Here is a 12,869-nt window from a genome sequence, read left to right on the forward strand (position 1 = left end):
GTGGAGAGCTGCAGAGATGGTTGTTCTTCTGGAAGGTTCTCCCATCTCCACAGAAAAACTCTGGAGCTCTGTTAAAGTGACCATAGGGTTCTTGGTGACCTCCCTGACCAAGGCCCTACTTCCCCGATTGCTCAATTTGGCTGGGCGGCCAGCTCTAGGAAGAGTCTTGGTGGTTCCAAACTTCTTTCATTTAAAAATGATGGAGGCCGCTTTGTTCTTGAGGACCTTCAATGGTGCAGAAATATTTTGGAACCCTTCCCAAGATCTGTGCCTCGACACTATCCTGTCTCGGAGCTCTACGGACAATTCCTTCGACCTCATGGCTTGATTTTTGCTCTGACATGCACTGTCATCTGTGGGACCTTATATAGACAGATGTGTGCCTTTTCAAATGTCCAATCTATTGAATTTACCACAGGTAAAAGATGGTCAATGGAAACAGGATCCACCTGAGCTCAATTTGGAGTCTCATAGCAAAGGATCTGAATACTTATGGAAATAAGGTTCCATTTGCAAAAATTATTATATACAGTGCCTTGCGAAAGTATTCAGCCCCCTTGAACTTTTCGACCTTTTGCCACATTTCAGGCTTCAAACATAAAGATATAAAACTGTAATTTTTTGTGAAGAATCAACAACAAGTGGGACACAATCATGAAGTGGAACGAAATTTATTGGATATTTCAAACTTTTTTAACAAATAAAAAACTGAAATTGGCCGTGCAAAATTATTCAGCCCCCTTAAGTTAATACTTTGTAGCGTCACCTTTTGCTGCGATTACAGCTGTAAGTCGCTTGGGGTATGTCTCTATCAGTTTTGCACATCGAGAGACTGACATTTTTGCCCATTCCTCCTTGCAAAACAGCTCGAGCTCAGTGAGGTTGGATGGAGAGCGTTTGTGAACAGCAGTTTTCAGTTCTTTCCACAGATTCTCGATTGGATTCAGGTCTGGACTTTGACTTGGCCATTCTAACACCTGGATATGTTTATTTGTGAACCATTCCATTGTAGATTTTGCTTTATGTTTTGGATCATTGTCTTGTTGGAAGACAAATCTCCGTCCCAGTCTCAGGTCTTTTGCAGACTCCATCAGGTTTTCTTCCAGAATGGTCCTGTATTTGGCTCCATCCATCTTCCCATCAATGTTAACCATCTTCCCTGCCCCTGCTGAAGAAAAGCAGGCCCAAACCATGATGCTGCCACCACCATGTTTGACAGTGGGGATGGTGTGTTCAGGGTGATGAGCTGTGTTGCTTTTACGCCAAACATAACGTTTTGCATTGTTGCCAAAAAGTTCGATTTTGGTTTCATCTGACCAGAGCACCTTCTTCCACATGTTTGGTGTGTTTCCCAGGTGGCTAGTGGCAAACTTTAAACGACACTTTCTATGGATATCTTTAAGAAATGGCTTTCTTCTTGCCACTCTTCCATAAAGGCCAGATTTGGGCAGTATACGACTGATTGTTGTCCTATGGACAGAGTCTCCCACCTCAGCTGTAGATCTCTGCAGTTCATCCAGAGTGATCATGGGCCTCTTGGCTGCATCTCTGATCAGTCTTCTCCTTGTATGAGCTGAAAGTTTAGAGGGACGGCCGGGTCTTCGTAGATTTGCAGTGGTCTGATACTCCTTCCATTTCAATATTATCGCTTGCACAGTGCTCCTTGGGATGTTTAAAGCTTGGGAAATGTTTTTGTATCCAAATCCGGCTTGAAACTTCTCCACAACAGTATCTCGGACCTGCCTGGTGTATTCCTTGTTCTTCATGATGCTCTCTGCGCTTTAAACGGACCTCTGAGACTATCACAGAGCAGGTGCATTTATACGGAGACTTGATTACACACAGGTGGATTCTATTTATCATCATTAGTCATTTAGGTCAACATTGGATCATTCAGAGATCCTCACTGAACTTCTGGAGAGAGTTTGCTGCACTGAAAGTAAAGGGGCTGAATAATTTAGCACGGCCAATTTTTCAGTTTTTTATTTGTTAAAAAAGTTTGAAATATCCAATAAATTTCGTTCCACTTCATAATTGTGTCCCACTTGTTGTTCATTCTTCACAAAAAATTACAGTTTTATATCTTTATGTTTGAAGCCTGAAATGTGGCAAAAGGTCGAAAAGTTCAAGGGGGCCGAATACTTTCGCAAGGCACTGTATATTTTTTTTCATTTTGTCATTATGGGGTACTGTGTGTAGATTGATTAAATTGTTTTTCCTCATCAATTTTAGAATAAGTCTAATGTCACAAAGTGTGGAAATAGTCAAGGGGTCTGAATATTTTCTGAATGAACTGTATGCTGTGGCCAGACATGACTCTGTATTGTCATATAGCCTACAGGCAGGATAGCATGATTGATTTCCCTGCTGTAACTTACCACACAAGGCCATTTATGGAACTATAGGGAAATGGGGCCGTCTTGGGAACTTTCCCCCCCAGTTGACTGCAGCATAACCTGTTAGGGCTAGGGGGCAGTATTGACACGGCTGGATAAAAAACGTACCCGATTTAATCTGGTTACTACTCCTGCCCAGTAACTAGAATATGCATATAATTATTGGCTTTGGATAGAAAACACCCTAAAGTTTCTAAAACTGTTTGAATGGTGTCTGTGAGTATAACAGAACTCATATGGCAGGCCAAAACCTGAGAAGATTCCATGCAGGAAGTGGCCTGTCTGACAAGTTGTGTTTCATCTGGGCTCTTTTTATTGAAGATTTAGGATCTTTGCAATAACGTGACACTTCCTACGGCTCCCATAGGCTCTCAGAGCCCGGGAAAAAGCTGAAGGATATCGAGGCAAGCTCTGGCTGAAACACATTATCGCGTTTGGCAAGTGGCCGCTCAGAGTACTGTGGGTTTAGGCGCGTGCCCGAGTCGACCGAATGCTTTATTTTCTTTCCTCTGTTTACCTAAATGCAGATTCCCGGTCGGAATATTATCGCTTTTTTACAAGAAAAATGGCATAAAAATGGATTTTAAACAGCGGTTGACATGCTTCGAGGTACGGTAATGGAATATTTAGAATTTTTTTGTCAGGAATTGCGCCATGCTCATCACCCTTATTTACCCTTTCGGATAGTGTCTTGAACGCACGAACAAAACGCCGCTGTTTGGATATAACTATGGATTATTTTGAACCAAACCAACATTTGTTATTGAAGTAGAAGTCCTGGGAGTGCATTCTGACGAAGACAGCAAAGGTAATAACATTTTTCTTATAGTAAATGTGACTTTTCTGAGTGCTAAACTTGCAGGGTGTCTAAATAGCTAGCCCTGTGATGCCGGGCTATCTACTGAGAATATTGCAAAATGTGCTTTCACCGAAAAGCTATTTTAAAATCGGACATATCGAGTGCATAGAGGAGTTCTGTATCTATAATTCTTAAAATAATTGTTATGCTTTTTGTGAACGTTTATCGTGAGTAATTTAGTAAATTCACCGGCAGTGTTCAGTGGGAATGCTAGTCACATGCTAGTCACATGCTAATGTAAAAAGCTGTTTTTTGATATAAATATGAACTTGATTGAACAAAACATGCATGTATTGTATAACATAATGTCCTAGGGTTGTCATCTGATGAAGATCATCAAAGGTTAGTGCTGCATTTAGCTGTGGTTTGGGTTTATGTGACATTATATGCTAGCTTGAAAAATGGGTGTCTGATTATTTCTGGCTGGGTACTCTGCTGACATAATCTGATGTTTTGCTTTCGTTGTAAACGCCTTTTTGAAATCGGACAGTGTGGTTAGATTAACGAGAGTCTTGTCTTTAAAATGGTGTAAAATAGTCATATGTTTGAAAAATTGAAGTTTTTGCATTTCTAAGGTTTTTGAATAACGCGCCACGGGATTACACTGGCTGTTACGTAGGTGGGACGATTTGGTGCCACCTATCCTAGAGAGGATAACAACCTTATTTTCTATTTTGGGTCAGACTCAAGTCATAGCCTATAGCACACATCTTTGTATAATTGTATTAAATATTTGAAAGAATCAGGACTCAAACAAACTTGTTTAACCTCTCTTGGGTAGGTGGGATGCTAGCGGATTTTTCTCAGGTTTATGCCTGCCATATGAGTTCTGTTATACTCACAGACATCATTCAAACAGTTTTAGAAACTTCAGAGTGTTTGCTATCCAAATCTACTAATAATATGCATATTCTAGTTCCTGGGCCCGAGTAGTTGGCCGTTTAATTTGGGTACGTTTTTCATCCGCCCGTGAAAATACTGCCCCCTACCCAAGAGATATTAACATGAGAATAGGATGTTTGACGTCTTCAAGATGTAAGATGACAACACGGTGTAACATTTTACATTTCAGAATTGAAGGCAATTCATTATCAGTGGGAGAAGGCTACGTTTGCTAGGCAGATCTCAGGAGCTTGTTGGTATTCCAATAGGCCTATGTTGTAGCGGCCTATAAAACCAACAAACATTTTATTACCTACCATATTGTTGCTTTAGTAAAAATCTGGTTTATTAATTGTCAATCGACAATGATCAAGAGCTCATTCATGATTTTCAATGAATAAGATTTGACTGCTAATTTGACCAAATCACAGACTTGAATACAGGTTAACCTAGGGTGTGTAGGCAATCACTGACTATGGCTGCAAATAGGCTATTGACGGCTTATTATGCTTTACGAGATAATGAACTAAATCACAGATCGAGCACATCATTGCGCACTTGTCACACATCATGAAAATATTGAGGCAAAAAGTACACAGTAGCCTAGTGGCAAAATAACTCAATTGATTGAATATGAAATTGAGTTCAGTATGATTGAAAAAGCCTTTATATGCCCATGTATGTAGGCTATGTTTTAATACAGTCATCTTGGTTTTCATTTGAACCATACTTTTATCCTTCACTTGTTTGTAACATTTGCAGATATTTCGGTAACTTTGTTTTTGTAGTCAGCTTCGTTATGATGTTATCCGCAGTCACAGTCCGACAGGCTAGACATATTGATTCTATGTTTAGCAGAGATCTTCTGTAAATGAAGTGACGCAGAAGGGCAAAAAAGCATCTAACCATGCACTTTGGCTGCTCTATTAGTGGTCTATTGATGTTAAGAATTTTGTCGTGGAACTGTCCCTGCCACCCCACTCCTTCTAAAAAATAAATACTTTTTTATAAATACAAATACAATAGTTTGTTTCAACGTCTTTATTTTCACTCAGGCAGGGATGTCAGAACATAATCACTTGTCTGGGGTGCATTTAGAAGTACCGGCTGCCCATGGCTGCGACAACCACTTTCATGAACTTCTGCCAGGTTGCCTGGATTTCAGGAGTGAAAGAGGCTCCGAACTTGGCGGCAATGACAATTGTGAGGACGTCAGCCAACACCTGTGGACAAAAGACAAAGAAGGAAGATGTTCAATAAGACTGACGGTTTTGTTTTACCTTTGGAATTAGACGTGTTGCTCTGATTGTTATATGTGTAGGCTTACATCAGTAAAGCCTAAAATATAAGCCTATTTCTCAAGACAGAAGACATACCCTGAAATTGTCAGGGTCGACGAAGAGTTTGTTGGCGTGGGTCTCGCTCAGTGACTTGTATGTGGCCAAGATGTTGCCCATGTTCTTCACAGCTTTATCCAGAGCTCCACACACGACCTTGCCGTGAGCAGCAACTTTGGGGTTGCCCATGATTGCTGCGGGAGTGGACACGTCTCCGAAAGAGCCGAAATAACGCTGAGTCCAGGGGTAGACGATCAGGACTCTGTCATTGCAAGAACACCGAAATATGTTAATATTTTCAAATGTATTTAAATTATATGCCTAACTAATACTCTAACATGCTCCATTCAAACTTAACAATATCAACTCAATATTAATAGTAATGATAAGATAACAGGACAAGTATAATAGTGTTAGAATTACTCATGATCATCTACACTATATATTAAATTATATATTTGAAAGAGGCTGAAGCCATGACCTACCTTGCCAGAGCCAGTGGTCCGACCTCATTGATATCTACTTTTCCCCAGACAGCACTGATGGTGCTCTTCTCGGCGTCTGTCCAGTCAACCATGTTGTCAGTGTTTGATCTCCGGTTTTGCAACAAGATTAAACAAATGAATGTCTTGTGTAGGGAGACACTGCATGCAATTTATATTTATGAGTGGTCTCCGCCCACTGGAGGCGGCGCATATGATTGGCTCTGGCAAAGATCAGTATTAGCCAAGTGAGCGCTTCAGCTCTCGGACTTGATGACAGTAATTCCAATAAATTATCTGTTAAAAACAACAGTAAATGCTAGTTGTTACAGAATAAAGTCTGTAGGTTAGATTCTAAAATCTGGAAGCATATGTAAATAGGCCTATACAGTTTTATCTAGATTACCAACGTTTCAAAATTGCCATGATCACTAGCTAAACAGTTTTAATGTATCCAACTGATGCAAGAATAAAAGGTTATGGCAAAACTCTTCCGAAGATTACATTTCCTTCATTGCAGTGTATAAGGCTATTCAAATGAAAAAATAGAAAGAGATGCAATCAATAACAAATAAAAAATGAATTTGGAAAATGTGATAATTCCTGCTAATTCCGGTTGGGGGAGATTTTCGGCACAACACCGGTCTACTATTTGACACAGTTTCTTATCTACGACAAAATGATGCCTTCCTTTTTTAATCGGGGTATTCAGACCGGTCCCACCCATTTTAAGTGATTAATTTCAAGACATTAAATATGATAAGCAGGAATGTCCTGTATTATTTGCAGATGGGTGTGTACCCATGTCCTCGCATGACCTCTGTCTTCCTCTGACTTTTTTCCGATCATAATTCGAAGTCCAATCAACCTTGTAATTGGGAATCATATCCAACTTCCATTGAACCCCAGAGTAGGCATATCATAGATACATACAGCCCGTCATTGTAAATAAGAATGTGTTCTTAACATACTTGCCTAGTTAAATAAAGGTTAAATTAAAAATACAAATGTTAAACACGTCACTTTGGATAAATATTTTCCAATTGAATGCAGGTCTTTGAAGGTGGATTTGATTTTTGCAATTTAATTTACCAATGTAATATATTGTAGAACTGCGTCATAATCAAGGTCTATACAATTTCAAATAGCCAATAAACTATTAATGAATTATTTGGTTATTTTGGCAAAAGAAGCTGCATCTTTTGAATTAACTTATTGGAAATATATGCTCGTTAGGCTACTCTGAAAGATCTCGTTTATGCAACGAAAAATTAACATAATAATAATAATAATTATCTTCATCAAACAAATTGTAAAATTGTTGACATCTGTTTCATCTGGTGCAATTGATTTAAATGCATTATGTTACAGTACAGTCAGAAGATTCAATTGTAGGCTACAAAAAGTTAATTAGGCCCTAATGATGGATATTATTAGAACAAGCCCTATGACATCTTATTTAATATTTCATAAACGCCAAAATAACGGTCCCTACTCTTTCATTATTTAACGTTATTTAGGATATAAAATTACATTTTGCCAATTAACTATAAATTCAATATTTGGTTATTTTGGCAAAAGTAGCTGCAACTTTAGAATTAACCTATTGGAAATATATGCTTGATTACACTGAAATGATTCGTTTTATGCAACAAAATAAATAATAATCTTTATCAATCAAACTGTAAAATTGTTGCATCTGGTAGACCTACAATTAATGTATATGCATTGCGCAAAAAGGAACAAAATTAATGATGGATATTATTAGAAACATAGCCCTCTGACATATTATTGAAGTTTTTAATAAAAATCGCTAACTTAATATTTTATAAAAGCCAAGATAACGTTTCTAACTCTTGGATTTTGACCAAGAGGGCTGCAGTGTAGGGGGAGTGTACCCTAGTAGCTGGGCGTGTCTGCCGCTCTACTGTAATATAAAGGGACCTAGTTGTATCGGCAGTCATCTTCTTCAGTTCATTTCTTGTAGATTTAATACAGGTCAATCAAAAAGGAACAAAATGAGTCTGACAGCAAAGGACAAATCTGTGGTCAAGGCCTTCTGGGGCAAGATTAGTGGAAAGGCAGATGTTCTCGGCGCTGAGGCTTTGGGAAGGTAAGCCCTCTTAAAGAAAGAATGATGAGATTGGTTGTGTTTAACCTGCTGACAGAGGCCTATGTGCCTACCCCGAATAAGCATTTTAACATACAATAAGTCAACTACTTTCATTACGTTGTAGACAGAAGACGATGGGAGAAATATGATACGCGTAATGCTTAGTAGTTCAGCATCCAATAAAAACTCCTATAATAGGAACTATTCTGTACCTTCCTTTGCAGGATGCTGACTGCTTACCCCCAGACTAAGACCTACTTCTCCCACTGGGCTGACCTGAGCCCCGGCTCTGCCCCAGTCAAGAAGCATGGAGGCGTCATCATGGGTGCAATTGGTAATGCTGTCGGACTGATGGACGACCTCGTGGGGGGAATGAGTGCTCTCAGCGATCTGCACGCCTTTAAACTGCGCGTTGACCCTGGAAACTTCAAGGTTTGCCCTCAGATAACCTATTGTCTGTATATTGATCCCTCTCGAAATCAACTCTGTGTGTTGCTATGGCATTAATCCTTCAATATTAACTTTTAAAATATACTTTTCAGATTCTGTCCCACAACATCCTTGTCACCCTGGCTATTCACTTCCCTGCGGATTTCACTCCCGAAGTGCACATTGCTGTGGATAAATTCCTTGCAGCTTTGTCCGCTGCCCTGGCTGACAAATACAGATAAGACCATCATGAAAGTCCATAATTGGACTCCAGTTCCTGCTCTGTTGTTATTACAATAAAATGAACAGCCAATGAATGAAGTTACGTCCTCTGTTGTGTCCTTATTCCACCACAGTTTACCATCACAAAGTCATATCTGAATTTCATCACTATCACATCTAGATTGAATACATTGAATGAAGAAAGGAAGGGATTAAGTACTAAATAGTGCTTTAGGTCCACCATCCACTAGCTCACCATGTTCTTCTCCATATCTTTGGTTAGCCTATCTAATACGTGTAACATGAATTTTGTTGACCTCATTTAATATTTGATGAATAGGGAGTAGTTACAGATAGGGGTTGGTAATATGAAGACGGTAGAGGCACAATGAAAACCTATTCAGAGATGAACAAATATGTATTTTATTTCTACATGAATTTTAAATAGTTTAATAACTTTTTAAAACTGTAAAAATGACCATATAATTTGCAACAAGATACTTCATAGAATGGCCTATTTTGTATTTTCAATGCAGTGAATTTGGTGGGGGAAGTGAAATCAGCTTTGAAAAACGAACACGTTGTGTTATACTGTATATACCACACTATATACTCACTCTCATTCTGGAAGTTCCGTGCCTCCACTTTCTCTCAAACAAAACACCTTTCGGCACCGTGGCATTTTGTAGTTTATTTTGATACATTAATATTTAGGATTGTTTTTTGTTGTTGTAATAAAGTATATTTGCGCATCTCTGAACCTACATGTCTGTAAGTTAAATGGTTTTACTATTTCGTACAAACGTGTATTGTTTTGTGAATTTGTTGAGATTTAGTCTAGTAGGCCTACTAGTAGGATAGTCTCTCGGGCTTTTGTTGCACGCCCTTGTTCCTGATTGTTTTTACCCGCAGGCTTGGTTTTACGCGCAGGCTTGGTTTTACGCGCAGGTTAGGCGCAGACATAGCCTAACATATGGGGGGAAAGATTACACATGAGTATTTAAATTCATATGCAGTTTTGCACCGCAAACTATGTTTGATGGGACTACGTGAATTGATGCAATAATTCTTGGAACACTATTTTGTGTGACTCACCATCATCGGATTTGTATGAATAAATCCCTGCATCAGTTACCCTAATGATGGTTCATCTATCAGTGCGCCTATTACAGTTTTTTACAGTTGTGTATTTTATAGTCATCTGACCTGGACTTATTGGTTCCTGAGTTGCTTGACTCGTTCAGAGTTCCTCTCAAAGGGGACAGTGTACAACTGCTTCATCCTGACTTGATGTTGTTTCAGGACTCTAGAAATATTTGTTATGCTTACATTCTCTGTCAACACTTGTCCCAAATCTCTGAGTTTTATGCCGTTGTTTCTGATGACCATATCAACGATTGCAGTTTCCTGCACAGCAGTGAAAATCCTACCTCTCCTGCCTGTAGGAGGTAACCGTTGGGTCCAAAGCAGAAATACAAAAAGAATTACACACAAGTAGGTTTGGAGGCTTTGCTCAATTTACTTCTGTAATGTGCAGTTCAGGCAGATGCCCTTGCAGAATGCACATCTTACCTGTTGTTTTGCCGGAAATTTCTCAGAATAGATGCCACTGTTGAGCATTGCAGATTTGGCTGCACTCTCAGACCAGCCTCTCTCATTGATAGACCATGATTTATTACATGATCAATTATAGTAGCCCTAATCTCATCTGAGACTACAGCTCTTGATCTTCCTCTCAGGCTTCTTCCACCACGCGTACCTACTCCTCTCCCTCTCCCAGCCAGTCTTCTTCCTCTGTCAGCCACCTCTCTCTCTGGCTGGTTCCATGTTTACATTATAGTACCACATTATTCATCAGATGTCCCCTTTTGTATAGATGGTAATGTAATTGAAAGACTAACACCTGGGTAGGTGTTCAGCTACAATGGGAATCAGCTGTGGTTGGTCTAATTGTTTTGATAGTATTTCATTTTTTAGATTTGGAATATATTTCAATATGGTATTACTGTACAAATTTGTCTTATTCAATTTTGTGTTGTTTTAGGTTTTGAACTTAAGTATAACAGTTTTGAAAAGAGTATGTAAACATGTGCAAATTGGCCTGTAGGTACATAGAGTTTTGGTGGTGGTTGTGTCTGAGTGAGAAAAGAGTTCATGAAAATTGAAAGATGTAGTCATTGAATGCATTTTGTGCCAAAGCAATGAAAAATGATCCACAGTTTAGCCCACATAGACTGCTGTTGTACTCACTGTGTAAAGAATTTTGAAAAAACTGACCTAAGTATTGAGAAATGGGTCCTAGCGATTGTAAAAAACTGTAAGTAAAACATCCAAATCATCTTTTAAAATGGATTGTGTTACTCAGTGGTGATTTTAGCATGTAACGCTTGGGGGGGGCAAGAAAAATGGGATACATGCCAGCTGTCACGGCTGTTCAAAGGATCGGACCAAAATGCAGCGTGTTCGTAGTTCCACATATTTATTCCGTGAAACTAAATGCAATACACTAAATACTTGAAACACAAAAAACAACAAACCGTGACACAGAGAGGAAAACACACTACTCAAAAGATAATCACCCACAAAAACAGGTGGGACAAACATCTTCATAAATATGACCTCCAATTAGAGGTAACGAGGATCAGCTGCCTCCAATTGGAGATCATCCCAAACAACACCAACATAGAAATAGACAAACTAGAACTAAAACATATAAATAGACAACATAGAAAAACCACCCAAAACACCCCCTGTCACACCCTGACCACTCTACTATAGAAAATGTCCTCTTACAAGGGTCAGGACGTGACACCAGCAAAGCCAATACACATAAAAACAGCTGATATGGCACACTTGCTTAAACAAATGTGGTTTCTACTGACAATTGAGATGTAAAAACAGGCTATAACCTGTTTTATAGGCTATAACCACCAAGTTAGAGCAATAGGCGAAATTAAGAGTTGAAAATAGACCAAATTATTAGCGTCAAAAAAGATAGTCATATAACACTGTTGACGCATTAAATAAGCTTTTAACTTGACACGTCAAATAACACAATTATATTATAGAATGTTGTGTGCTGAATTTGCATGTGCAAGCCAAGCACCACAACCACTATCAGTAGCACTGTCAAAGCTGTACAAAAACAGCAGCCAAACACCACACACCCCGTCACGAACGATGTGTTTACAATCCAGCTTTGGAGAAAATAGACCACATTATTCGGGTGAGGCACATGAGCTACTGACAGCTGTCAACACAACATACACGTAGTATTATTTTCTTAGCTACAGTATACATTTCTCCCTGGCATATTACATCATTTATGCAGCAGCATACAATACATTTTTGGAATCACCTTGTGAAGGTGGTGCAGCGGTCCTTTGTTGGTAAATTTTGTCATCAAAGTCTGGCATTCTCTGGATTTATGGTGGGAACTCGGGGGAAAAAAACAGCCATTCCATTGAATAGCAGGCTAACATTCGTGGTTTATTTGCAATGCTTGCAGTTAGCCACTGATTCCTTCCAAACGACTCGTTGTTGAATTTGCGATTTCCAACTTGTGTATATCAGGTACCAAGAAGACCCAAGTGCAGACTGTGTGAAGTAACAATGTTTACTATAACCACAGAGGCAGGCAAACGACAAGCCAAGGCAGGCAATGGTCGACAATCCAGAGTAGGAGCAAAAGTACAGGACGACAGGCAGGCTCAGGCAGAGTTCAGTAATCAGGCAAAGGTCAAAAACCAGGAGGACGAGAAAAGACAGGACAAACGCTGGTAAACTTGACAAACAAGATGAACTGGCCTACTAGCTGCCATCGATCCTTTTTTGTTTCACTTTCTGTTGGTTAGGTCTAGGTAGGCACGCACCTGTTTTGGGTTAGTTATAGGTAGGGGGGGGTTATTTAGTTTAGCGTAGGATGTCTGTGTTTGTGCGTGATTATGTTTCTTGTCCGTTTTGTGTGCTTGAGGAACGTGTGCTGGTTTTCCTCTGCCTGTGGTTGGTTTCGTTGTGTTCACCACCGCAGAAGTATTTAAGGGCTGTGTCCCTATTTTTTGGCGACCATATCTACTTTCTGGAATAAAGAAGTGTGGTCAAGAATTCTCTGTCTCCTGCGCCTGACTCTACCTCTCCTGCTTTCTTGAG

The 12,869-nt window shown here is 39.4% G+C and overlaps 2 protein-coding genes across 2 annotated transcripts; one reads left to right on the plus strand and one right to left on the minus strand.

Annotated features, from left to right (window-relative positions):
• Window positions 1-5,166: 5,166 nt before the first annotated feature.
• LOC100136584 (beta-globin) lies at window positions 5,167-6,072 on the minus strand. The gene is given in 3 exon segments (NM_001123672.1): window positions 5,167-5,360; window positions 5,514-5,736; window positions 5,960-6,072. Coding segments are annotated over 3 exon segments (444 nt in total). The 5' UTR covers window positions 6,052-6,072; the 3' UTR covers window positions 5,167-5,231.
• A 1,825-nt stretch (window positions 6,073-7,897) lies between these two features.
• On the plus strand, window positions 7,898-8,819 carry LOC106601077 (hemoglobin subunit alpha). Its single transcript, XM_014192982.3, has 3 exons — window positions 7,898-8,069; window positions 8,294-8,501; window positions 8,612-8,819. Exons 1-3 carry the CDS (start codon window positions 7,975-7,977, stop codon window positions 8,738-8,740), a joined length of 432 nt encoding a protein of 143 aa, XP_014048457.2. The 5' UTR covers window positions 7,898-7,974; the 3' UTR covers window positions 8,741-8,819.
• Window positions 8,820-12,869: the final 4,050 nt, after the last annotated feature.

This window comes from Salmo salar, chromosome 03, assembly GCF_965601325.2.
Source record: "Salmo salar chromosome 03, fSalSal1, whole genome shotgun sequence".
Classification (NCBI taxonomy): domain Eukaryota; kingdom Metazoa; phylum Chordata; class Actinopteri; order Salmoniformes; family Salmonidae; genus Salmo; species Salmo salar.

Excerpts from the sequence above, each read along its gene's own strand:
- LOC106601077 (XM_014192982.3), top strand. The coding sequence starts at position 7,975 with ATGAGTCTGACAGCAAAGGACAAATCTGTGGTCAAGGCCTTCTGGGGC. Across the intron at positions 8,070-8,293 it reads GGCGCTGAGGCTTTGGGAAG|GATGCTGACTGCTTACCCCC; the intron begins GTAAGCCCTCTT and ends CTTCCTTTGCAG. Across the intron at positions 8,502-8,611 it reads TTGACCCTGGAAACTTCAAG|ATTCTGTCCCACAACATCCT; the intron begins GTTTGCCCTCAG and ends TATACTTTTCAG.